At 41.6% G+C, this 18,013-nt stretch overlaps 3 protein-coding genes across 3 annotated transcripts; 1 reads left to right on the top strand and 2 right to left on the bottom strand.

Annotated features, from left to right (window-relative positions):
- Positions 1 to 822: 822 nt before the first annotated feature.
- sec61b (SEC61 translocon subunit beta) lies at positions 823 to 4,021 on the bottom strand. The gene is made up of 4 exons (XM_035629838.2): positions 3,863 to 4,021; positions 3,262 to 3,359; positions 2,099 to 2,203; positions 823 to 1,045 (listed from the first exon to the last, which is right to left on the bottom strand). Exons 1-4 carry the CDS (start codon positions 3,863 to 3,865, stop codon positions 958 to 960), a joined length of 294 nt encoding a protein of 97 aa, XP_035485731.1. The 5' UTR covers positions 3,866 to 4,021; the 3' UTR covers positions 823 to 957.
- A 273-nt stretch (positions 4,022 to 4,294) lies between these two features.
- Positions 4,295 to 8,503, top strand: alg2 (ALG2 alpha-1,3/1,6-mannosyltransferase). Its single transcript, XM_035629836.2, has 5 exons — positions 4,295 to 4,449; positions 5,104 to 5,281; positions 5,391 to 5,528; positions 6,098 to 6,265; positions 6,961 to 8,503. The coding sequence occupies exons 2-5, from the start codon at positions 5,111 to 5,113 to the stop codon at positions 7,699 to 7,701; spliced, it is 1,218 nt and encodes a 405-aa protein (XP_035485729.1). The 5' UTR covers positions 4,295 to 4,449; positions 5,104 to 5,110; the 3' UTR covers positions 7,702 to 8,503.
- A 165-nt stretch (positions 8,504 to 8,668) lies between these two features.
- On the bottom strand, positions 8,669 to 10,640 carry LOC118306645 (phospholipase A and acyltransferase 4). Its single transcript, XM_035629837.2, has 4 exons — positions 10,466 to 10,640; positions 9,963 to 10,086; positions 9,507 to 9,808; positions 8,669 to 8,825 (listed from the first exon to the last, which is right to left on the bottom strand). Exons 1-4 carry the CDS (start codon positions 10,517 to 10,519, stop codon positions 8,736 to 8,738), a joined length of 570 nt encoding a protein of 189 aa, XP_035485730.1. The 5' UTR covers positions 10,520 to 10,640; the 3' UTR covers positions 8,669 to 8,735.
- Positions 10,641 to 18,013: the final 7,373 nt, after the last annotated feature.

Genomic DNA, 18,013 nt, shown 5'->3' with positions numbered 1-18,013 from the left:
TTCAGTTTAAATAGAGCTGGGACACATTGACAAGTCTGGGCTCTTCTGCTCGTGCAGATAAGATGCTGAACAGTGTGTGAGGCGGACGTGCAGAGCCCCCGGACGGCATGATTGGTTTGACGATCAAGGTTGATTACACACGTATACAAGCAACTTCAGGTTGAACAGGTGAAAAAGAACATTGATAGGATTACTGAGTGAGGTACTGCCAAAACCTCAGCATTACTTGCAAGTAGCAGACATTTGTTTGAACCAACTGTCTGAGTTGTCAATTATGCTCACTTGGTAGTTTTCTATTATTCCTGTTGTTCTGCCTCGAAGCACAAAAGTATGTGGTGCAATAATTACTTTTTGGAAAAAACACATCAATAGTCTGATAGTGTTTCCAAAAGTTTTAAGGGAAACCTGCCACTGAAAAGATGTTTGAGAAACATTTTCTTACTAGTGACACAAAAGATTTCTCTCAATATCAAAACTAAATTCAAACACAGACGCATTGATTTTTACTCCTTTTTTCTTTAATTGTACAATATTACAATTACATTTTGTACAAATGCTGTTAACAAAAAAAAATGAAATTCAGGCTACAAGGAGAAATGTTTTTTATCAGTGTCTTTGAGCAAGGCACTGAACCTTAATGCAGCAGTTCTGCTGCTGTTGCAGTGAGGGAAGGCCACACAGACACACACATCTGAGGTGGGCGAGCATGGCTTCCTCCCAATCACCTGATCGGATGTTCAAAAAAGGGGTGGACAAAAACAACAGGGTGGTTACCAACAGCAGATTCAGATGAAGATTGTGTACTGAAAGGGTTGCATAAAAATCCAGTTTATGTCTGTGTGTTGCAAGGATGGTGAAGAGGGGAACTATGAGAGTCAGGTTGTTGATCATTTCTTGTTTGGTCCAGTTCCAATGTGTTTAGAAGCCAAGTTGCAGGGTCAGAGGTCATCGTTGGGTTTAAGAGCGGGTATACTTCCCCCAGATGTGCAGCATGAAGACTGACGCAATGAAGAGTAGACTCATTACCAGCACTGGCACCGGGCCGCTGTCACAACAAAGAGACACTGATTAACATGCGCGTGTCCGCACGCAGTTGGAAAACACGAGTGCTGCGGGAAGGGGGGGTGGGGGGGGGACACAACATCAACGATGCAGGTGAAAGCACAACAATCAGAGTTGTTATACATAAAATACACACTCAAATCATGAACCAAGCCTCACCACCTTTCTTTCACTCGCTACTAATATATGTGAGATTCTATGACCCTCACCGTTTTCCTTTTTCGCAGCAAACTACACACACAAAAATCCCATAACTTGCTGTAACCCCAACCAGAGTGAGAGTCTAAGTGGAGAAGCTGATTTTATTGATGAGCTTCGGAAACATGGAGGGACTCTCATCTCTCAAGGAGGGAGGGAGTGAGTGATTGGGGGGAGAGGGCGCATCACTAAGTAGCAGCATTTCCATGCCAACCGTTTCCTCCGCGGCCCCCTCCTCCGCCTGTCAGAAGGCTGTAATTGAGTTGACCTTTCAGAGTGGATCCTTTAATGAAGCTTTGAGGCTGGCGTCTAACGCAGAAACAAACATGCACTCGATATACAGCACTGTATGGCGAGTCTGCCCTCGTTCGACTGCTGAAGAGATGCACTCAATAACCACCACGGCACCATCGATCAACAATGGCCAGCTATGACCAGAAGACAGGAGGCCTTCTCTAATATTCCAGGCGAGTATGCAGCAGGATAAAAGTTTATGAGGGGGAGAGTTTTATAAATATGTGCACAACTAACACACATAATCGTGCGTATACAGATGCACACTTATAATAAGTGGGTCCAATGCTAGAAAATGATTTGTTTTACCACAGCGGCATGTCTGCCCAATTTCCTGCATTAAACACTCCTTCCATTCAACCGGATGAACATAAATGAGATTAATGATAAGTGTAAGTGTCGGAAATACAGAGAATTAGAGTCCATCTTTGAGTGAATGCAACATAAAATATCAGAGGCTAACTTTGTGAAGTCTGGATGTTATGGAGTGTGTGTTTTTTGGTGTAACTGCCTTACAGCAACTGCTTTTATCAACTTTACTTACACTTTGAGACCTGGCGAGTCTTCTGTGTAGAAGCGCCACATACCACCAGTGCCGGCTGATCCTGTGGTCCTGCCACCGCTGCGTGTTCCACTGCTGGTAGCTTTCCTGTGGAAAACACACACAGATTTAAGACAACATGTCAACAATATGTTGATGCAGTAGAGTAACCATAGTAACATGGACACAGGTGATCTTTACAAGATAATACTAATAATACTTACACTAATGAAATTAAAGATACAATGAGATTGGAAGCTACAATTGAGTGAAATTCAGATTTTACAAAACCAAGCTTTTAAAGAAACCCAAAATAATCAAGGTGGGACCATCAAGCCATTTAGAACATTTGACAATATTAACTCCAACAAAAGTAGTCAATTATAAAATATCGGCATGATTCATGGCTGCTTCAGTCGTGTGATGAGATTAAACAGAGGTTAATGAGGTAATGAAGAGGGTGATGGTAATGGGAAATAATGAGAGGCAACAGTGAGCCTCTGATTACACACTGATTAAGTCCACAGCACAACATCTATCTGATACTCCAATCTACAGAGGGCACACACATACACAGGGAAGGGCTACGTGGAATTCATCAATCACTCTTTACAGTGTGATGACATGAGCAGGGGGGGCTGTCAACAATCAGTTTGTTTGGAAAATAATTGTGGAGAGTGTGTTCAGGCCAAGACAATCGCACGATGTATCATGTTTGACGTGAAGTGGCCATCAAAAGTTTTAACTTTACAGTGGTGTAGTAGTAGTAGTGTGTGTGACATACAGATCTGTGACAGTATCTCTGTGAAGTGCTGGACTACCACAAGCCTCTGAAATGTAGTGATCATCACTCCTCTCCATGAATATATGGTCTTGTTGGGTGTTTTGATGGCAGCAGTTAAACATGCTGTCTAGCACAGAAGTCCAAAATCCGACCTGTTCGCCTGTGTGGAAGCATGTTGAGTTTTTCCCTTTTTTCCCCCATCATCCACCCCTCTGTGTGTGTGTGTGTGTGTGTGTGTGTGTGTGTGTGTGTGTGTGTGCGAGTGTGTGTACAGTTGACTTATGGAAAGTCTCCCCACTGTGTCTGTGTCTGTCTGCTTAGATGAAAAGCAGCTTGTACAAGCACAAGTTTGGGAGGCCAGATAATACACGTTTGAGTGTACCTCTGTCTGACGGTGGAGCCTGCTGCACGGGGAGCCACCGTCTTACTGGGGGAACGGCTAGACGCCCCAACATTGGTGGCACTTGCTGCTGGTCCAGGCTGGAAGAGACACACAAGATTTTAAGAAACACATTAATGAGATTCAACTCTATCACACTACATTTGACTCTCACAACAGATATATCAATACTGACGGTTAAATCTAACATACTACTTAAAGATATACTGTGTATATATATATATCACATTTCATTCAGAAACGTACAGAAGGTTTAATGTATGACATTGATTGGAAGAGGCCCTGATTGTGTGTCCACACCGTTCATTGCTTTCAACATCTAGTGTCTAACACGCGGTGTCTCCACCATGTGTGTTCACGAACATGTCTGAGTAATTGAGTGATGGTGCTGGACCATCTTAAAATATGTATTTTGGGATTGTTACTACTGTTGAGCTACTGAAAAACAGCCACGTCTACAAGTGTTGCGCTAACGTTAGCAAGCGAGCTAACAGATAGCTAAGCGCCTGCTCTGGTATGAATGACTGCGATAAAAAAAAATAGCTCAGGCACTAACAGTTTAATGTGGAGTTGAGATTCTTACCATGTTGTTTTATTTGTCGCGATGTGAGCTGAATCCCCGAGTCCCTCTTCCAGCTGATGTCCACGTCAAGTGACCGGCGAGGGCAGCAGTTGGTGGGTAAACGGGCGAAAACTTGAGAAGAGATCCCGCAAAGATGACGCTCGTCTGAAAAGGACACGACTGCGAAACACAAGACCAGCGCGGGCGACCGAGCAGAAGCCTGAGCGGCTGATCGCACCCGACACAAAAATAATGGCACAAAAACCCGTTGTAGGAACTTATATATTATATTACTTGAGTCAAATGTATTTTTTTAAAGCATAATTTGTATCCGGCATAGAATTTAAATATATATCTTCACTTTAATTCAAAGGCAAATGAATGACCTGCTCTGGCTCTGAAGGAGACGTGTCCCCGGTGCGTCGAGGAAAAGGGCGCCATTGTGGCTCAAACAGGGAGCGTGACGAGCCTGAGCTAAACGGCTGATTTGAGCCAACATGGTGGCCACGCGGTACAGATTCATAGCGGTAGTTCTTGCTGCTAGGGGCAGCTAGACAAGCGTAACCACAGTTTGCCAAGCTTGGGCAAGATAGTGGAGAGAACCGAAGGTAACATATATTTAAATTGTAATATTTCTGTGGTGTTTAGCTGCAAAGACAGTTGTCCACCAAGGTGTCTTATCTAAACCGCGTTATAGTTTCATTAGCGCCAGGCTAGGTAGTAGCCATAGTCTTATCTCTATCCAAAGGCACTTCTGTCACTTTTCCTGAAACAAACAGCAAGAGGTTGTTGCAGATTCTCAATTAGACAAACGTTGTGGTTCGCAGACAATAACAGTGCGTACGGTTTCTCTTTAACAGTGATCACATGAAATACTTAAAGTGTAAACCTTACAACTAATAGATTGCGTTACTAAACAAGACAATGTCAGTGCTTATATTACACCTCTGAAAAGTCTCTCTCGTGGATCAGAGACTAATTCACGATTTCTCTGTTAGCAATTTATTTCTGATCGAGTTAAAGTTAGTTTGAATGCCACTGACTAATTACTTTCTTAAACTGTTGTGAATGAAAGTCTGTACTGCTGATTTGGGCATTACTTCCTGTTTATTGGCTGTCTGTGCTCACAGTCATCTGCTCATCTGTCATTGTACTTGATAGATTGGGATTTAACATTTTTTTAAACTGTATCTCAAAGCCCGTCCACAAACCACCATTGGCATTTTCTTCAGGAACACATGTTCATTTGATCTATTCTTTAGGTGCAGGATGGCGCGGGTGGTGTTCCTCCATCCAGACCTGGGCATAGGTGGAGCAGAGCGACTGGTGGTCGATGCTGCTGTCGCTCTGAAGTCTCAGGGATGTGACGTTCAGATCTGGACGGCCCATCATGATCCGACACACTGCTTCTCTGAAACCCTGGACCCAGATCTGCCTGTGGTGGGTTCACACACAACTTACACCACAACAAACAAACAAATGATAGTATATGTAAAATGCAGAATCTATGATCGTGATGATTTCATTGTTTCTATCGCTCCTCTATCAGGTATGTGTGGGTGACTGGCTTCCCACCAGTGTGTTTGGCTACCTACATGCCATGTGTGCCTACCTGAGGATGATTTATGTGGCCCTTTACCTGGTCTTCCTCAGTGGGGTGGAGTATGATGTCATCTTCTGTGATCAGGTGAGTTCATACAGTAACTGTCTGTTTTGGTTGTTGACTTCCTCGGATCTTTCTCTATCTCATAACTGATTCTGCTGCACAGAGAATAGCTCCCATTGTGTCCTGCAGGGGTCTGTCTCTTTGTGTCACGCCTTTTTTAAACGGCACCATGTCCTGAAGTGGACACTCCCTTGCTTATTTTCTACTGTTTTGTATTTCACACAAGGTTCCACCCTTCTCTCGTGCACATACATTAATAACAGAGAAAACATATTTAATACAGATCAGCTATAAATGTGATGCTAGAAGAAGCTCAACTACCTCAGTTGATAAGATTACTATCAACCAGAACATTTCATATTATGAAGAGCTTTTACAATATTTTTCTCGACTCAGATTGTTTTAGCATTTACATAGAGTATGTTTTATATTTAGTGACTGTGTGTACTGTACTTATTTATAAAATGATACATCACTTTTTTTTGAATTAATTAAAAGTCATGCATCAAAGCTGGCATGTTTATTTGCTGATCAACCAAAAAGAGAGGATTTTTGAATATTTCATTAAAACAGCTTTCATTCCACACTAGGTGTCGGTGTGCATCCCGGTGCTGCGACTTTCCCGTCACAGGAAGAAGGTTTTGTTTTACTGTCACTTCCCAGACCAGCTGCTGACCCAGAGGAAGTCGGCTCTGAAGAAGCTTTACCGTGCTCCCATTGACTGGCTGGAGGAACGCACCACAGGCATGGCTGACATGGTACGTACAGTAACGGCTGAGTGTAGCAGGCAGGACAAGAGGTTGTTGTGGTCTGACTCAAGGACAAAACTGTTATCTTTTTATTCAGATGGAAAGAAAGTATATTTTTTATCATGGTAAGGAATGCAAAGCAAGCAGTAAAGCAAAAGCACATTAATACACAATTTAAATGAATTACCTTGTAGGAAATCAGTAAAATGTTAAAATTAATTATTAAACTAATAGGCTAATGTTTGCACTGTTATATGTTAACGCCTTGCTGATGCATCGCGTGAGGCTTGTTGGGATTAAAGGGATTTCTGATAATAACTGAAGCAACAAGTGACACAAATTCATTTTTGTGAATGTATGCTGAGAAAACAACGTTTTTGCAACCAAGCAGTGGTTAAAACTAAAGTTCCATGGAAAAAATTCAAAAACATGTTTTTCTGAGTTTAAAAACTTAATTAAACTAAAGTTATTAGTATTATTGGAATGATATTGTAATAATGTTTGAAATTATTTAAAATGTGCTATAGCCTGATCTCCACGGGCAGGCAGTTGTAAAAATACAGGGCCCTGATAGAAATGAAATGACATTTCAATTTTAGTCTAGACTTTGGGATAATCACTGACCTCAGGCTCCTTTCCGACTCATTCGGACCTGTGATATATGTGAGATCCTTATGAACTAATCTCTCTGTATTTCCTCTCAGATTCTGGTAAACAGCAAGTTCACTGCAGGCATCTTCAGGGAGACCTTTCATAGTCTGAGCAGAGTCCAGACAGACATTCTCTATCCCTCCCTCAACACACTCACCTTTGACCAGTCGTCCACTGAAGCACAAGGCCTGGGGGGGCTGCTTCCCGAGGCCACCTCCTGCCTGTTTCTCTCCCTGAACAGATATGAGAGAAAGAAGAATCTGGGCCTGGCTCTGGAGGCTCTGGCCTTCCTGAGGAGCAGCCTTCCTCCAAGCCAGAGAGCAGGCATTCACCTGGTGGTGGCTGGGGGCTATGATGACCGAGTTACTGAGAATGTTCAGCATTACGTTGAACTGAAAGAGCTGGCAGCGCAGATCCACTTGGAGGACTGTGTCACTTTCCTGCGTTCCCCCTCTGATTCACTGAAGGTTGCGCTGCTACGGGGCAGCACAGCCGTGCTCTACACCCCGAGCAGGGAGCACTTTGGGATAGTTCCCGTGGAGGCCATGTACTGCTGCTGCCCTGTTATCGCTGTGAACTCTGGGGGGCCCCTGGAGAGCGTGGCAGACGGGGAAACGGGCTTCCTGTGCGAGCCCACGGCCGAGGCCTTCTCTGAGGCCATGGGGAGGTTCGTCAGGGAGCCGCAGCTCCGCAGGGACATGGGACAGGCCGGGAGGAGGAGGGTACAAGATAAGTTCTCTCTTCGGGCCTTCTCCGACCAGCTGTATGGGTACATTGTCAGGCTGAACCGGTAAAAAAAATACCTCATCCTGTACTGATACTGTGAAACTGACAGTGGACGACTGGGGTCCACAGAGAGATGAAGTGGATGTCCTTTAACAGAGAATGTATGTGTATATGTGCAGGGAGGTGAAGGGGTATTATGACGACTTAGAGGACAATTAATCAGCATTCCCTCGGAGGAGTTGCTGAGAGGGGGGAAAAGGATGGAATCTCTATACTAATTAAGGAAAGAGTAACGAGTTTACCAACCCTATCTCTGGAAAAAATACCACCCCTGTAAGTGTGTACGTATGTGTGAGCAACTGTGCGTGTGTAGCAGCATGGCAACCGAGAGCCTAGCAAATGAGTGTACCAAAAGGATTGATTGTTAGAGTGAAATGTTTTTGCACTGTCTGTTTTTTTGTTTTTTTTCTAGGCTTTTCTACAGAAGTCTTTGTCTTTGTGTGTTTGGGGGATGAGGAAGAATGCACTTACAACTATGTGCCATCAGCAGCACACAGTCCCAGATCAATAAACAGGATGCTTTCCACCACTTCCTGTCCACCCAGAGCCTCGTTCCCCTCCGTGCATTCACAAGATGCTGGCCTGTCCGTGACTCTCGCTGCAGCGTTGGAGGTTATTAGAAAGTGACAGAGTGTGTTTGGCTTTATTAGAGGTCTGGCTGATGGGCGGTGTTGCCTGTGTCTGGGTCATTATCAACAAGGAGAATAGCAGAAGGTCATTGTGTCTGCGTGCTGGCCTCCTCAGCCCCGCTAGTGTATAGAAATGCTCTTATTGACATTCCTGAAGTCTTAATAAACAAGGGGACAAATAGTTTTCTGACTCTTATGGGGTTTGCTTTGTCGGTAAGTTTTTTTTGGCCTTTCCTAGTAGATAATAATGGAGTCTACTAAGGATTTTGTGGGTGAGCGTAGAGACGGAAACATTGTCAATGCAGTGCACAGATTAGAGTTGTTAAACGAAACATTGTCAAAGTAGCAGTGGGGGATTTTTATAATGTTTTATTTTCCTCATTAACAAAGTTGGTGTGGTAGTGGAACTTGTCTCAAGTTTCTGTCTCCATCCGTTGCTGCATTATCATTTGCAGAGTCTGAGTTGTAGCCACATGAGCTTCGTTCTTCTTCTTAAAGGGAATCTATTGAAAAAAGGCAAAATCCTTGGAAAATTAGATTGGGATACAACTTACAAGTATTCACAATATTGATTGAAAAGCAGCAATTTTTACTTAATTTGATCTTTATTTATCTCGAACCAATCAAAATATATCAATTACAAAATAAAAAAAAACATTTTCCTTGACATAAATAATCTTGGAAAATAAACAGTATTTTTCTACATTGTATTCTACAATAAATTTAAATATTGAACTGCTCCATCCTATACTTGTCAATGAGTATTCGTTTGTATCTTTTTTTGAAAACTTTAATATTATTGCTAATGTTTGTTTCCTCATCAAGGTCGTTCCAAAGAGAAACTCCGCAAACTGAGGTGCACATGCTTTTGAGAGTTGTTCGCACTGTAGGTTGTTTTAAATTCAATTTCCCTCTTAAGTCATCACCCCTTCTCTGTTCTGGAACATGCTTTGTAGGTTAACTGGCAAGGAATTGTCTATCACTTTGAACATAATTTGCGCAGCATTGCATTTAACAAGGTCCACAAATTACAATTGAAAAATAACTTAGACTATTCATCAGTTAGCAAAATAGTTTAGTTTTCTTTCACTGCGGCTCTTCAATCGATCACAGTTTGACTGTTTGTTGATCAAATGTTTACCCCATCACTCAATCACTGTCATGTCATGTGTGGCTGAACTCACCTGGTTGCACACAGCGTGGCCGCATCGAACAAATGTGGCGAAATGCTCACTGTTGAAGTTCATCAGGTCGTATTTGAACTCCTGCTGCAGAAAGGTTTCACAGCGATGCCTCACCGTCTCCTGTGGCGACGGGACCAGGTTGTGTTTGTCGTTGTTGACCCTGATTCGAGTTCCTTGAGGCAGTTTGATATCCGAGACGCGCTGCGAACAGATTCTCGTCTTCTTCAGAGCACGATCTCCAGTCGACTTTGGAACCAGTTGTTGAAAGAAGCTGCGGCAGGCTTTCTGTGTCATGTTCTCATCTAGAGGGGAAACAATTAAAAAATGATGGAACTGTCAGCAAAATATTGTGTATTTTAGTTTTCAGAGTAACAAAAAAAAAGAAGAAAATTCAAATGAAGTGAATAGAAGAGAAAATCTGTGCTTGCAGAATAAAGTCATATTTAAGTTTCTTACCTCCTACGCCAAAATGGATAACATGGCCTTCGCCAACATAAACACCCCAGAGAGACAACCCCAGCCACGGGTTCACAAACTCAATCAGGTCTCCGACCTCTGCTGTGGACACGCTCTGATCAACCTGAGGAGGAAAAAGGTTCAAGTAAGCACTTTTTCCTTTCCACTTGATACACACATTCAATTCAAATGAGGAAAAGAATGATATTAGTTGATGAAAGTCTGGTAAATATAGAAACAATTATCATAAAATCTTCGTATTTAACTTCGAGTTTTGGAGAGAATCTATAGAGGACATTACAAGAGGAAGAAATGAGTGTGACTAAATTCAATGCCAAGCCACAGCATTAATGAAAATCTGAAAATATAACATATTCTTAACGTATTGTGTTGAATATGTGTTTATACTCAAATACATGGTCCAAAAACATAAACATACACATACATTGTCCGGACTAGGAGTTGGTATATTCTGTATATTATTAATTTTAATTAATGCTCACCTGTTGCCATGTCATTTGGGAAAAAATGCTTTTCCCGTTTCCCAAAAGGTTCATTGCTGCTTTCAGCCGAAGTCAACAGACGGACTAAAGTGCGTTTTCCACTTGTCTGGGCGCTGCCCTCAGGTTGTGTAACAGTTAAAATGCCTTCATTAGCCGCAGATAGCCTTGACTGCAGCTGTTTCATGATGATTGGGAGATTAATGTGTCACTTATTAATCACATGCTCTGCCACATTTCATATTCAGAAATATTAATTTTTTCGCCATTTGTCTCCAGTTTGTTTGAAATGTGTGGCTCGTGTTTTCAATTCCCACATCTCATATTGATTCAGACTTTTCAGTCAATTTGAAAAGCTAAAATGCAAAGAAACCAAGAGTAACACCACTTGTTTTTCAGAGCTGCAAATAATTTGTCCCTATAGGTCCAGTTAGTGTTGATGGCATTGGTTTGATTTAAAATAGATAGTAAGGTCCAGTGTTTGGAATATCAGAGATGTATGACAATATATAGATGTGATCCTGATCTTTTTTTTAAAAATTAATTGAATGAAAAAAAAGTATTTAAATAAATATTTTTAAAAAATAAATCCCAGTTCTATATGTTTACATATGTGACATTTGTGTTGTTGTTAATGGTTGTTTCATATGTCACTGCTTGGCCAGTTGATGATGGACACAGATTAATAATAGATTATCGTTCGATTATATCTATCGATTATAGTTTCAAAATGAGACACTTATTGTCACTATTGTCACCTTGTGAGCCCATAAAAAAAATAGAGTAAAAAACTTCTGGAAAGAAACTAAAGACATGAAACATATAATACAAATAAAATGAACACTGCAAAAAACAAAAGTTGTGCATAAAACACGTTTGAAGACAATATGTGAGTGTAGAGTTACATCTCTGTGGTCACAGTTCATTAAATAGAGGAAATGTATATGCTGTGCTTTGTTAATGACATCCCTGCCCAGTATGTGTGATTTTCATATTTAACTTCTGTTTAAACATTGGTGTTTGTGGATGGTAGAATTATAACTGAGTTTAAAGTCCTCTGTGAAACACTGTTGGATAAATAAAAAATATGCACCAGAAAAGAATTGCAAAGAAAAGTTGTTTCCAAATTGTGTTTACATTACATAAGATTGGGAGGATTACAGAACGTGAACTCGAAGTGATTAACCACACTATATTCATAGAGAGTTTTAAGAATGCAAAATGCATACAAAGCAAGAATAAAAGCATTAGTGTGTGTGTGTGTGTGTGTGTGTGTGTGTGTGTGTGTGTGTGTGTGTGTGTGTGTGTGTGTGTGTGTGTGTGTGTGTGTGTGTGTGTGTGTGTGTGTGTGTGTGTGTGTGTGTGTTTCCACATGCAGACGTATTAGGAGTAGGTGAGGAGGAAGGCGTTGCTGCAGTGATTTAAGGGCCCTGCTACGGCAAATGATAAAGAGGCCCCGAGGAGCCTGGGAGGGAGGGAGAGACACAAAAACAAAAAAATGCAGCAGTAAACACTCATCAGGCTGCTCTGTAATAATTCAGTGTAAATGTGTCCCACTTTACTATACCTACACAAGACGATGATGTCTGAAGTCTCTTTCCTCTCGCTCTCTCGTGTCTTTACCTCAAAGTTGTGTGCCCTTCCCGCCCCCGCCATCCCTTCTCCCACTCTCGCTCAGTGCCCTCTGGTGTGGTAGTTATTGAGATCACGGTGTGTCTGAGTGGCAGTGATAACCGGTACCCAGGTGCCACTGGCACATAGTGTTTAATTAATTAATGAGACCGCGGGGTTGGTTTTTCCAATTCCACCTAGCCAGCACCGGGGTGTGGGGGAGATAGCCGTGAAATGTTTAGGTGTGGGTTTTCAGGCGAGGAAAGGAGAGATGTATGTGGGAGTGTGTGTGTGTGTGTGTGTGTGTGTGTGTTATGGGTGTATATCTATTTTGTTGGCAGTTTGGGAGCTGGTTTCCTTGTTAGTGGAATATTAAATATGTATGGAATATTTTTACTCCGACTTTTAATCATGCCTTGTGATTGGGAGTTAATCATGGGCTAAATGAAGCTGATGATGAGAGAAACACGGTGTTAATGCATCAATCTGAACTCTTCCTCCTGCACCAGTAACCAGGTCGTGGACTCATTGCCCTGAAAACAGAAATGTACATGAAATGTAAGCACAATGCAAGAGCTGCGTGGTGTTTATTAGTGCAGCGTATAATCTGAGTTGCGATTAGTTAGTTAATTAGTTATAGTTAATCCACAATATCAAACATTTATCAGCTTGATTTCTTTATACTGTAAACCGTGCATCAATTAGTCGTATGACTTTACGAAAAGAAATATCAGTAACAATAAATACAAAATTAGCCTGTAAAAATCATCAGTTGTGCTTTTATAAAATACACAATTTAGTCCATGGCTTCGAATGTCAATACATTTTTTTAAACCAATAAAACCCACAGTACAACCACCTTTTCTTAGTTTTTACACAGTATAATATTTCACACGAGGAAGATTTATCGTCATGCTATCCTCTCTAGTTACCATCTATAGAACGATAATACTTAAAAAGGATGTTCGATCTGATGATCAGAATAATGACAGAAAACTGAACTAAATGTAAAAATATATAGTATAAATATTACAAATACATCTACATGAGGAGTCAATTGTGCAGCAGTAGTACATTTATCAATTATATCCTCTATACCTTCAAATGAGCAACAATATGCGTGGTATATAAAATGTGTTTGATTCTCTACACAGAATGTGTAGTATTAACGGTAAAGTGAGGTGTGCATTTCTTTTTCTAATATACATATATACATTACATACATATATATATATATCACCCCAAATATTTTCACATGCTGTACTGTGATGGAGAGTAAGCAGAGAAGAAAGAGCTCTCCTGGTCATGAATGATAGAATGTGCTTAAACAATAAGAGATGTGCATTTGTATTCACAGCTCATCTTTAAGAGCTGTTTTACATGGTACATGTTAGCAAATTATGTATTTCTCACTTTACTGCTTCCATAAACTATCCACATATATTAGCTTACATCTCGTAAATGTTAAGACTGCACAACTCTGACACTCACACTGGCAAACAGTCATTGGAGCTGGTATCACAGAGGGAAGGGATGATTTATGAAAGCTACATAAAACCCATCTCTTGTGGGAGATCACAATAAAACTTCTATAATATCTGATAGTGGAATATTATAGATAGCCTCTATAAAAAAAATTAGCTTTATGGTGGAGGGAAGAGAGGGATTACGACTTGTTCTACCCTGTGTTTTCTGGTTCAAACCATCTTATAGCTTAAAGATAAACGAGACCATAGATTTCATTCACCAGACACCATTTAAATCACACCGGGTTTATCAATAAAAAGTCTTTTAGTTTCAGATGTTAAGTTATGAGGAAATGTCCACCAGCACTGATAGGGTGCAGCCAGATAAGAACACATGATAAGAGTAATTAAAATGAAAGTAGTAGTTTGCACTCTGTTCTAATAAAAGAATATATGTAACTCATTGATAAGATTAAATAGTCACCAAAGTTTCCACAAATCAGTGGTTTGCCTCCGATGTTAGCCTGAGACAACACACAGATACATTTCCTGGTTGTCTTTTTTCTACAGCCCAACTCAAGATCTCAACATCTGGGTTTTTAGCATTGATACCAGAAAGCACAAATCTGGAGTGTTTGTACAATCTCATATAGTTTAAGACATGCTGGTGACACTTGTTAATCCACTCCACTCCAACAAAGTAAACTACTTTTTTAACTCATTCAAAACTCTAAAGGTTAGATTAGAAAATATTGTCTGTTTTTCGCTGCTGGTACAGACAGAGGCCGGAGAGTAAAGACGAACAACAGCAGTGATGTGTGGAGCACCTCTGATCACGACAACCTTAATTCCAACCTCCAAAGAGGAGATGGCTCTCCCCTATCTATCTATCTATCTATCTATCTATCTATCTATCTATCTATCTATCTATCTATCTATCTGTCTACCTATCTATATATCTGTCTATCTATCTATCTGTCTATCTATCTATCTATCTATCTGTCTATCTATATATCTGTCTATCTATCTATCTGTCTATCTATATATCTGTCTATCTATCTATCTATCTATCTATCTGTCTATCTATCTGTCTATCTATCTATCTATCTATCTATCTATCTATCTATCTGTCTATCTATCTATCTATCTATCTATCTATCTATCTATCTGTCTATCTATCTATCTATCTATCTATCTATCTATCTATCTATCTATCTATCTATCTATCTATCTATCTATCTGTCTATCTATCTATCTGTCTATCTATCTATCTATCTATCTACCTATCTATCTATCTATCTATCTATCTATCTATCTATCTATCTATCTATCTATCTATCTATCTACCTATCTATCTATCTATCTATCTTTCTATCTATCTATCTATCTATCTATCTATCTGTCTATATATCTATCTATCTGTCTATCTATCTATCTATCTATCTGTCTATCTATCTATCTATCTATGTATCTATCTATCTATCTATCTATCTATCTATATATCTATCTGTCTATCTATCTATCTGTCTATATATCTATCTATCTGTCTATCTATCTATCTATCTATCTGTCTATCTATCTATCTATCTATCTATCTATCTATCTATCTATCTATCTATATATCTATCTATCTGTCTATATATCTATCTATCTGTCTATCTATCTATCTATCTGTCTATCTATCTATCTGTCTATCTATCTATCTATCTATCTATCTACCTATCTATCTATATATCTATCCATCTGTCTATATATCTATCTATCTGTCTATCTATCTATCTATCTATCTGTCTATCTATCTATCTATCTATCTATCTATCTATCTATCTATCTATCTATCTATCTATCTATCTATCTATCTATATATCTATCTGTCTATATACTAACACCACAAACTGTCTGTTTTACAGTTCGGTCTGTGAATACAATGGATGTGCTTTGTGGTTATGGTAGTGTTTATTTTTATTTATTTTTTACTTTGACGTCAGGGCCAGGCAGTGCCCATCATTTTCCGAAACACAGTTTCGACGAAAAGAAACTCACGTCAGTGTGACAAATGGTCTTCTGAACACAAACACACACAGAGATATCCTGGCTCCCTGGTTGCTCTTCCTGGAGCAGCAGGAGGAGGAGGAGGAGGGAGGAGGAGGGAGGAGCGGAGAGTGAAAGGAAGAGGCAACAGGAGAACAGACCTCCCATTGAACTTGGCTCGCTTCCAGCACTCTATTCATCCAGTGCTCAGCTGTGAGTCAGTAAGTCATTCTGGCTTTAAACAAACACATTAACATTTGTAGGAACATTACAGGAGTGCTCAGTTGTGTATGCACAAACACATGCTGTCATCATCACATCCTACACACACACACACACGCACACACGCCTGTGACACTTTAATTCCCTGTGTTTGTGCCACCCTCTTACCTGCTACATTTTATAATCCTTATGCCTTTCGTCCACAAAACCAGAGGTGTGGTGGAGGTGCTCACAGACATTGGCCTGGTGGTTGTGTTTGGTGCAGAGCTGGTGGGGACTGGCTTTGGGAGACAGCAGAAAGGGGTCTTTAATGATGAGGGGGGAGGTTTGAGATACATGGTGGTGCATTTATGGGGCGTGTGCGCATGCAGAGTGAGGCTGGTACACCCTGATCAAGGGGCACCATCACCCGCCTATGGCCCCGGAGGAGCTCACACTTGCCTGTGGGTGCGACACCGTGGCACTGTGGAGGAGAAGCTGAGCAGACCCCCACCCAGCTGGGTAGGATAACCTCCGGTGATTACACTCACAGGGGTGAATGTCAATCACGCTGTCTGCCTGAGTGTGTGTGTGTGTGTGTCTGCACATGCGAGACAATGCCCCTGGATTGTTGATAAAAGTACGCTTTATGTACAACTATGCATTCTTGTGTGTGTGTGTGTGTGTGTGCGCGTGCGTCCACTAACCAGTGATGGCCTGTTAGATTGAGCTGTCAGTCGGAAGGCAGCAGATGAAGATTAATGGAGCAAGCAAACAATAAGAGGCTGGCAATGATCATAAATATGCTAATGGGCATTATCAATACATACTCACCGACATGAATAAGAGAGGGAGAGAGAGAGAGAGAGAGTGTGTGTGTGTGTGTGTGTGTGTGTGTGTGTGTACAGTATTCATGTGAAGATTTGGGACGGGGTGATTCAGGTTACTGAGTTAAAGTAATTCTCCCTCCTCTCGGGAATTTTACACACACACACACACACACACACACACGCACGCACGCACACACACACACACACACACACAGACACACGTTCTTAGACCCGCAGTGTGTTGGTTGACTGATGGACGGGAGACGCTGGCCCGTCCCATGTGTTATGTTTGGGTTGTGGGCTACAAGAGGGAGGGGGAGGAGCAGGGCTCATTGAGGAGATGACATGATTGGTGTCACATTAAAATGTGTTTATTTAGTGTTTGTGCGCGTGTGTGTAGGCGTGTGAGAAGGGCAGTGGATTGCAATGATGTCTGTGCCAAGCCTCTGATTAAGACTACAGGTTCAGCTAATGGCACAATGAGAGGCTGATTAAGAGAGGGAGAGGTGGTGAAAAAAAGAGCAGGGCGAGATAAAAGGGATAGATAGACAGATCTATTCACTAAACCGATGATGGGGCTCTTTGTTGTCTCATCCCATTCTGCGGCTCTCTGGGGTCCTTCCTGTGTCTGCAGCATGCACTCATTTTTTAAATGAAAAGCCTCTTCCTTTATCCCTCTCTGCCTCCCCCTCCTTCCTCTTTATCTCCCTCGTCACCCATATGGGTCACACACAGCACAAAAGAGCAGCGTGCCCCCGAACTGAAACCTGGTCGTCCACTTCATCACCTGGAAAATACAGTTCTTAACCTCCTTCTGCCTACTTTTCACCTCCAGTTGTCTCCTCTCCTGCAGCCTCCCGCCCACTCCTCTCTGCCCTCCCAGGGTCTGCAGCGTCCACTGGGATATGTTGGGGGCTCACGGGGCTCTCCGACCTTCCCTGTCCTTTAAACACACATGAAATCCTACGGTCACAGACACACGCGCTATCCATCCGCTCCTGATGGAGAGTGTAATTTGTGTGCGGCAGGGTGGCGATGGATGGAGCGTGTGGAGTAGACATAGGGAAGTGGTTATGATTGGGGCTAATGAGCTCACAGGGGATGCTGGGTTAGAGAAGGCTGGCCAATGGCAGGCCTGGCTCCAATACACCTCTCTGGAGGGTCCCTGCTGAGCTGAGGCCGTTGGTATCCCTGTGGGGACTGGTTGGTGTATGAGTGCGTGTGTCTGGATAGTTCCAACAGTCCCTGTGGTCATTATACACTCATTCTGCTGAGCCAGTTGTTATTGTGCTCCATGGACAGGGGTAGTTAAGCATTTAGATGTTGAATCAGAAACGATCATTAAGTCAAGGTCACTGCAACTCAGAGGGACTCGCTTGGTTTTGGAGTCTCATTGAGCATAATACACTGCT

Source organism: Scophthalmus maximus, chromosome 1, assembly GCF_022379125.1.
Source record: "Scophthalmus maximus strain ysfricsl-2021 chromosome 1, ASM2237912v1, whole genome shotgun sequence".
NCBI classification, from domain to species: domain Eukaryota; kingdom Metazoa; phylum Chordata; class Actinopteri; order Pleuronectiformes; family Scophthalmidae; genus Scophthalmus; species Scophthalmus maximus.
This window is presented reverse-complemented; position numbering and strand designations above follow the sequence as displayed.